The sequence below is a fragment of the Gorilla gorilla genome, chromosome 19, assembly GCF_029281585.2.
Source record: "Gorilla gorilla gorilla isolate KB3781 chromosome 19, NHGRI_mGorGor1-v2.1_pri, whole genome shotgun sequence".
NCBI classification, from domain to species: domain Eukaryota; kingdom Metazoa; phylum Chordata; class Mammalia; order Primates; family Hominidae; genus Gorilla; species Gorilla gorilla.
This window is the reverse complement of record NC_073243.2, coordinates 51,239,416-51,248,649: the sequence shown is the minus strand read 5'-3', so window position 1 is coordinate 51,248,649 and position 9,234 is coordinate 51,239,416. Positions and strand designations below refer to the sequence as shown.

Sequence of the window (9,234 nt, the reverse complement as noted above, 5' to 3'; positions counted from 1 at the left end):
GCAAATGTTTCTTGTCTGGATCCCCTTCCTCTTCCTGTCAACTTTTTCCCTAGTTACCTCTTAACAATCCTTCAGAACTCAGATGCCAATCACTTTCTCAAGGCCTCAAGGAAGCCTTCTGTGGCCCTCCGGAACAGATCAAGTTCAGGTTCCTGCTTATTTACCCCATTGAGCTGCTTCATTGTACTGATCACATATATAATTATATGAGTATTTTGTTTAAGCCTTTGTCCCCTCCAGACTGTAAGCTCCATGAAAGCAAACACTGTGTCTCATTAACTTATTGTTGAGTCCTTAAAACTTTGTAGTTTGCAGAGTAGGTAACCAAAAATAATTGTCAAGTATCTGAATAATTTTCAATATCCCAGAATATTCAATTAAGTAAGTATGGAAGGCCCCTTTCAAAGCTTGCTTAGAAAACACCATGCTTAATCTTATAGGCCATCTAAGTAATTTTGGTAATTTTTAATGTAGCAAAATTACTCAAGTTGGCTTTATTTGGTTATGAATATCAGTACTAACTTATGATGTCACTATCCTTTCATTTCAACCACGTTCAGTATCCTAAGAGACGTGCTGATTGAACTATAATTTAAAATGAATAATCTTTTATTTGTAAAAGATTGAGTCATAAATAGGCAGAATCAACCCATGCTTTTATTTTCATTGCATATAAAAATTTCATATGAAGGTATTGATGTACAGTACTATCCCCGTGGGCTGTAAGAGAGGCTAAGAAACCACTAAAAGAATAATCATTTGTAATTCTCACACACAATTTACCACTCTGAAAATATATCCAAAGAAATAAAAACAACTCAAATCAGTTAAGGATGTTTTTGTAATTATAGTGTCCCCTTTGTACTGTTTAAAACAAAAGTAATCAAATTCCTTTGGGCCAGGGCTGCTAAAATCTACAGTTTGTGTCAAAAAATAAAATAAAATAAAATAGGCTCATTTTTCCTAGAAAAAGAATCTTTCCTTTCACTGAAAAGCCACATGATTCAAGGGCTGGGCAAGTAGTGGGAGGATGTTTCCATATAATCCATTATAAATGTTTCCTGCTTTAGGGGCTGGCCATTGTACAAGGTGAAATTTTAAAATTCTAAAGCAATGAAAGTTTTGCAGAAACAAATCTTAGAGGATGGTGAATGCTTTCTGCTATGTAAACTGACATCAACCCAACTTTGTGTTTAAATAGATGGGTTTACGTATATGTAAGGACATTTGGTTTATCTTAGTGGAAGAACAATTTTACGATTAAAAAACAGTATTTTCTCTTTAATAGATTCTCTTAACATGTCAGGAAGCTGATGAATAGATAACCAACACGAGTAAACTCTGGCTCCAATTTCAAATCAAGTCCATTTTCCTATGAGCTCTAGAAGCCAAAAGGACTTTAAAAAAAGAAAAAGATTGTTTATAATCACTGGGAAAGAATATATTTCCCCAGTTGTGTTTCCGAGTTAAAAAAAAAAAAAAAAAAAAAGGAAATAATCAAATGCAAGTAGCTGAAGTAGTTCCTGATCAACAGATGGCAAACAACCATCACACATGCAGTGCTGCTCCCTGGCAAGAAGTACTTAAGAGCTTCTGTCTCAAAAGGGTCTCAGAATCTTTCAGAGGTTGTCTGTGGTTTTGTAAAATCCACCTATTGGCAGAATTCTAATCAATTAAAAGCCTGGATGTAAAATGCCCAGCCCTAGCTCCACTGTTACCTTTCAAATGCAGCAAAACAGAAGAAAATATTGGTTAAAGTTAAGGCACAGCCCTGGGACCAAAGACCTGCAGCTATGTTTTTTTAAATTTATATATCTTTAAGTATTTTATAGTTTTCTTGAATCTTCCATAAACAAGCTCTAAGGTGACAAGACTATATTACAGGAGAAAAGAAAAATGTACAGAGTATGTATACACACCATTCATTCTCTCACCAAGAGTTTCCAAATATATCAACACCATCCCATCATGGGATGATGTTTTAATAAGAACAGATAATTTACAATTAACATTACAGTATGTACATTGCAATAAATACATGGTTGTAAACAGACAAACAAGACTGTATTACAGGTAAGGTCATTTGGTGAGAAAAAAATGCATGGCACAAAAAATAAATAATGCATTCAAAAATTATCATAAAGCTTTCTGTAAAATCCATTTCATTCAAGTTTTTTCTTTCCTTGTCTGTAATTTGTTCTATCTACATTATTGTGAATTTTAACTGATATAAAACAAAATTAAAACAGCATTATTGTGTTCAGTAACTTGCAAGCTGAAATGCACTGGTTTTACACAAACTTGGACATTTTTTTCCCCATACAGTACCCAGATATTGCATTTTCTTATGGCATTTTAGGAAATGTAAAGCCACTTGTAAAAGGATATTCTTTTATTCTTTTTTAAAGCAGTATATATTTCTGAAGCACACTTTGGCGAGAGAGAAGGGCAAGGATAAGCAGATTGTACAGTGCATTAGTCCCTGTCTCTTGGATATTGAGCCTTTTCTGCAATTTGATTGTCCATTAGTGGGTATCTTTACAACATGGTACCATTAAAAACCAACAAACTGGAAAAAAAAAAAAAGCCTCTCTTTATTAGTGCAGTTATAAACCCTTTACCCTTTCAGGTCTGGATTTGTTAATGACATATTGCTGCTTTTTATTTTATTCATTATTAAGATTCTAGGCACTCTGTGGGGGAAATACTACGTGTAGGGAGGAGAGGAATGAGAATGTTTTGGAAAGAGGAATAAACTCTAGACTCTTTACCTTTCTTTCTAGACTTCACTCAGGGACAAATAAAAGAAACAAGTTCCCAAATATTCTTGTGAAACTACTTGGTCAAACATACGTCTTTATTTTTTTCTTATTTGAAAGATTACCATCTGATCTTTACAGAGGAAAGAGAGTAGAAACCTTGCAATTAACTAGTTGATTCCTATTCTGCTTTATGTAAAAGATCAGAGTTATAAAGACATAATTTTTATTTCAAAGGATCTAAGCATCAGCTAGATCTCAGGGGACTGAAATGGGGACTCTCTTCAGCTTGAGTCATTTGCCTGGCTGATGACTTACTTTCCAGTCCCCAGGAGGCTCCTTGAGAAGTTCCAAATAAAAATGCTTTTCAGAGTTGTAATTCTTCTTAAACGTTTGATTTTCCACTTGTCAGATACCCACTTTGGCTTCTATCTCAATTCTTGAATATCAATGTGAAAAATGATTATTTGGGCTTTAAAGTCTTCATAGAGAAGGTAAAGAAGACTTTATTAAGGCTGACATGGGGATAAAGTCAGAATTAAATGCCCCATGATGCCAACTGCTATAATCAGGTAAACACTAGGAATTAATCTCTAAAACTGTAATACAGTTCCTGGTGCTGAAATCAGCCAAGAGTGATCTCTAATTTTTTATTTAACCAGAATTTTTACCAATATAATATTTTAGGATGCATCACAGTGCTAACCCTCTGGTGCCAGTGGCATCATCTTCTTTCCCTCCATGTGTTTAAAGAAGTAGTTCCCCTCTGCAAGATATGCTTATGGATCGAGGATAAGTGATAAAGGACTTCCTACATGTTATGTGGCTGTCCATTAAGGAAGAGTAGTTGCTACGCTTAAAACCATTTCTCAGGGATGTTCCTGATATAGTTCTTAATTCCATGGTGAAATCATTAAAACCAAATAGGATTAGTTGTGTTGGTGTTTGTTAATATTCTTAAAAACTGCCTAGTTGGCTGTTTAACATTTCTCTGTAAACCAAGAGTAAAAGCTAGTCATGATGTACAACCTCATGGCTGAAATGAATGTTAACCCTAACTTGACTACCTGTTTCTTTTCATCGGTGACAACGGTAGTGATATATTTGACAAGACCTCATCTAGCAAACATGGATAAGGTTCAAACACACGCTACATTATAAAGCAGCACAAGGGGAAAAACCTTTTTCTTACTATAACTGGCTGTAAAAACAATAAAAATGAGCATGAAATGTGTGGATTATTAGAGCATGAAATGTGTGGATTATTAGAAAGACATGCACTTGTGAAATGAACATCTATTGACACAGCAAAACGTTATTAGGAGATACTAAGTAGGAAAACATCTAAAAAAGACTGACCATTTTAGCTACTGGGTATTTATATATCTCCCACTTGCTTCAGACAACACCAACTGATGACTGAGTTTGCATGAAGCTTAAGACACATTTGATATAACACACATAAAAGTATTATAGAACAAATAGTCACTTTGCACATGAAGAAAAACACTGGTGAAGAGCAACTCTGCTTATCTGGAAAGAGTGAAACAAAATGCAAAAAGTAAATAATAAAGACTTACAAAAAGGGTTTCCTGCAACATAAAGTTGTTTTTCTGTTTTAAAATATGGAAGTCATTGGTATATAAAACAATGAATCACTACAAATCAGTTAATTGCTATGAACTATAAGGTGCAAGTAAAATTCATAAATTAGATTTTTATCCAGTGTAGCACAGATTTGTACTGAAAACTTGCAAGTTACTCCTTAGAAAAAAATAACCAGTGGCAGATGAAGTTCTGAACATAGTTTTTTTAAATATAATACCTCAATACATTTAATAATAAAAGTAAGCTCTACAAAAAAATCTGTTTTACATATCATACAAAATGTAGAGGTCAGTGCAGCTCACTGAACCACACTATTCAGTCATGTATCAGGAAGACTTGAAATTAGAAAATTATGCAATTTCTGTGGCTCATCCTCCTCCTACTGGTAACAGATTCGTGCTATGTCCTGTTCTTGACATATTTGTTGCTTCGTCCATTAAGTTCACTCTGTGCAATGCCTTTCTTCTGAAAATATTGCAAACAAATAAAAAGGAATAGAAACCCCAAGTCCAATAAACTTTTGGGCTGCCTGATGAGTCACACTCTCTTGAAAACAATTTGGAGTAGATTTTATCTGCTTTGTCAGCTCTACCAAGCTGAAATCTTGTTAAAAACGCTATTCGTGAAGATGTCCACCTTGCTCTGATGACATGGAGGTGAAAAAACTGGTTACGATATTCCTGAGCGCTGGACTGAGTAGTCAAGGTCAGTTTTGTTCAACAAACGTCCTGGCAGATGACAGTGAGGTGTGACCGTGGTTGTGGCATGTGACATGCACTTTGGAAACAATTTTTCTACTTAAAAAAAAAAAAAGGCATGAAAGTTTTTGCACTGTTACGTGTCAGGAGAACGATCATCTATGACACAGGCTTCAGGCTGGCTTTCCTCTTCTTCCCCTACTGCCTCCTCTTCAACCTGTTCATCAAGGGGAATTTCAGTAGACTCTGAGTCTTGAGTACAAAGAGTCTTGGAGTCACTGCAGCTAGTGTCTTCTTCCACTTGACTGCCACTGTCCTTTTCCGTGTCTGACTCACCATCTTCCTCTAAAGTTAGTTCAAACTGGAATTTCTCAGTTTGACCCTGCCGGCCCTCCTCTGGGTCATCAGGTGCAGGAGAGGGGCTCTGAGGGATTGTGCTCTGGTACCATTCACGATTGTCCTCCAAAGTGTCCAAAATATCCTGGGCGTCAGGGTGGACGAGGTCTGCCCATGTCTCCCAGAGGGGATGAACAATATAGTCTATGAATCCCACCTAGTTAAGAAAAAAATCCAGTATGAGTAGAGGACTTGGGACTAAGAAACAATGGAAAAGCTTAATTAGATCATCTCCCACAAATAAAACACTGAACAGAAGACTACTAAACTTAGTTTGGTAAAATTGTCACTATTTTCAACAACAGACCATATAAAGTAAAGTATTGCTACTAGCTGGTCAAAATTAGCTTCTAGAACGCTTCTAGAACCCTTGGTTAAAGAGCATGTTCATAGCATAAAAAATTTTCCAGTTGTTGACGTGGTAGGGCTTATTTTACAATCACCAATTTGTAGGTGAATCCAGATAACTGAAATAATGCCATGTGCTCTATGTATATGAATATATTAAATGAATATAGTCATAATGAATGAATATGTCCTTAGAATATATATATGACTATATGAATGTAAGTCATAAGAATGAAAGTTCTTTGGATCATAAATACTAAGGTGAAATTGAGCTTGTCAAAAACAAAGTAATTTTAAAAGTCCAGTAAAATACTATCATATGTAATACAAAGTAACCAAATGCTAAAGCGGTAGCTCTGTTCTCTCTGAAAGCTGTACACTTCATGCATTACCTGTGATTTTTCCACGGAAGCATTGTGCTTGTCACACATGGGGCTTATCTCCATGCCACGTTCCCTCTCTCGGTCTCCTTGGCGGAAGAACTCCTCCATTATCCGGTCCGTCCACTGGCGGTACAGCTGGAGAGGCTTTGTTGGGTTGCTCAGATCTGCACAATGCACCATATTCTGAAGAACCTAAAATAGATGGATGCATTCTCTATTCACTCCTGTTCCTTTTTTTTTTTTTAAAAAAAAAAACAACTAGAAATTCACATTGGATGACTGCGACACTTAAAAATACACGTAGTGTAAGATTTATTCCAAACAGCTCAACCATGATGTGTCTGTGTACGGTTCACACTTGTATTAATAGTTCCAAATTATGTCACTTCTACTGCATCTAAATAGCTTAAGAGAAACTGTTTATGTGCATGGCTGACTAGATTCAGAGCTGCTTAAGTGGCTGGTTCTGTGGGGTGTTTGTTAGTTTTTTTAATTAATGTAGATGCAAACAGAAAGACCAGTAGAATTTTATCTGGTTAATTCTCAGGAATAAAAATTTGGATAAAAATCCTGCCTATAATTGCTGAAAGTATAAGATGGAAGAAAGAAGAAATACATCTTATCAAAGCTGAACACACAGACATGTGCACATGTGCACAGACACACACAGAGCAAACTCAAATAAGGCTTTACCTGAATCCTATCGGAATAATTATCAAGAAGAAGAACTCCAGAGCTTGTCACTTTCTTAGTTTCAACCATAGTCTTCAAATCAGCCAGTAGATTCATGTGTTTTGACATATCTGTTGCAAGTACCTTAAAATATAGAGAGTATATTATTAAGTTCAGAGAAAACAATTTACACATGAAAATATTATGCAGAATATAAGAATGAAAAAGGAATAAAACAACACTATGCCTTTTAATGACAGTGGAAAATCCTTACTACTCCTTGGGGGCAGAGTCTTTTCCCCTTTGCTATCAAGTTTTCCCAAAGCCCAGATAAATGTGTGTAATATACAGAAATGCTAGGTACTGACAACCACTTTCATGGTGAAAAATGGGTGACATCTCCATGGATAAGACATCATCACAAGTTTGTAAGTTTTTGAAAGCTAGAGATTTTCCTGTGTCTCATAATCACTGAATAAAAAGCTAGAGATTTTCCTGTGTCTCATAATCACTGAATAAGGTGCATAGAAAAAAGAGTAAAGTCATGGATGTCTAAATGGCACTGTCTACTGATGAGAAAAGGTGGGGAAAAAATCCATTTGAGCTGTGGCCCACACAATCTGCTTTTGTTAGTCATTTTTCTCTGCCCGCCACCAGACTGGAGGGGCCCAGAAAATAAATGATGAGGGTGAGCTGACATTATTCTCAAGTCCAAACTGCTAGAAGTGAAAAACCTATTACAGAACATCACAGCCAGCATCATGGGCAGCTTGTATAACATAAAGGCCCATAATATGTTTTGAAATGCAGTTCCTTTTACCTAATACTCATCTTGTTCTTATGTCTAAATTATAAACAATTTGCATCACAGTTCTCTTCTTTGGCTTTTATCAGCTACTTACGATGTCAATGACCATTTTCCTTAAAGATTGTCTTTGTTTTTTGGTCAAATTCTGGAAAATGTCACAGTTTTCTTCCTGAAGCAATTTAAAGCCCACAGCCAAATGATGGTTCTCTAAGACTGAGGAATCATTGTACATCAAGGCAAGTTCAGAGTCTGTAAAAAAGACAAAAGGTCAAAGATCAGCAAAACTGTTTGTGAGAAGTTTATCTGATTCTTAAAATTCTGGATTTAGGATGTAATTTCCCCTAAACTTCTCTGCTGCCCTTATCATTACCTGACAATATCCAGGAGAGAATAAATCAGATAACACAAGAGCAGGAACAACACTGGAATGAATCTTGGGGAGTGAATTCTAATGCTACTAACATGTGGCAGGTCATTTCACTCTGTAGGTCTCAGCTTTCTCTAAAGTGAAAGAATTGGATCTTTAACTTCTCCTCTAGAGTTGCCATGAGCTCAGCAGAATATGACATTATTCTTAGTATCTATAACACATCCAGAGCATAAGGTTTTGTATTCCTGATAACTGTGAATTACCTACCCTGCACTATATAAAGTGAGGATCATGTGTTACAGGATTGTTTGTACTCAAAGAGGGTACAAGAACAATAAGGAGTCACATGAACAAGTTTAGATTTGCTCATTTGTTCATGTATAGCTCTGAAAGTCCAAGCTTTATTCATTGTTTTCCATTTTCTTTTCCAAGTATCGTGGCAGTCATTGTATACTGTACAGGGATATTGCTCTTCCTGCCTGCTTGCTCACAGCTTCACACAGTGATGTTGTGTTTGGCTGTCTGTATACCCTCTGGTGAAGATTCTGCCACTCTCTCCCTACTGCCCTAGACCTGTGAATTTTAGGCAGGGAGGGATTCTGCCTCTCTCCTACTTCTTGTAAATAGCAGACCCAGATCTACAAGATAATCATTAAAAAACTTCTGATGCTTTATTCTCCTTCCACTTAATCACTGTAAAGACTAAAAGCAAATCCGAGGCAGGAGGATTGCTTAAGCCCAGGAGTTCAAGACCAGCCTGGTCAACATAGGGAGACCTCATCTCGACAAATAATAAAAAATTATCTGGGGATGGTAGGGCGTGCCTGTAGTCCCAGCTACTTGGGATGCTGAGGTAGGAGGATTGCTTGAGCCCAGGAGTTCAAGGCTGCAGTGAGCCATTACATTGTGCCACTGCACTCCAAGCTAGGCAACAGAGCAAGACTCTGTTTCAAAAAAAAGAAAAGAAAAAGGCTAAAAGCACATGTATTTGATCTTTTTTCTAACGAATGCATAGAAAATATATAACGAACGCATAGAAAATATATTTGGAAATATATATCTTTTTTTAAGAAAGAAATACCCAATACTATTCAATGGCTATTTTAATGGAGCTAGGAAGGAGAGGAGAGGCTTAAGACATTTTCAACTGAGAAATTCTATTATTTTATCAGAACTATAGAAATACAAATTT

The 9,234-nt window shown here is 36.2% G+C and overlaps 1 protein-coding gene across 5 annotated transcripts in view; it reads right to left on the bottom strand.

Moving 5' to 3' along the window:
- Positions 1–635: 635 nt before the first annotated feature.
- PDE4D (phosphodiesterase 4D) overlaps positions 636–9,234 on the bottom strand; it is an 800,884-nt gene continuing 792,285 nt past the window's right edge. For all 5 annotated transcript variants that reach the window (XM_031003276.3, XM_004058814.5, XM_055367861.2 and 2 more), the window contains 4 exons: positions 7,767–7,921; positions 6,886–7,008; positions 6,202–6,384; positions 636–5,618 (listed from right to left, as the gene is read on the bottom strand). In XM_031003276.3, the coding sequence (XP_030859136.1) occupies positions 5,202–5,618; positions 6,202–6,384; positions 6,886–7,008; positions 7,767–7,921 (878 nt within the window). In that variant the 3' untranslated portion in view covers positions 636–5,201. The remainder of the gene's footprint in view (positions 5,619–6,201; positions 6,385–6,885; positions 7,009–7,766; positions 7,922–9,234) is intronic.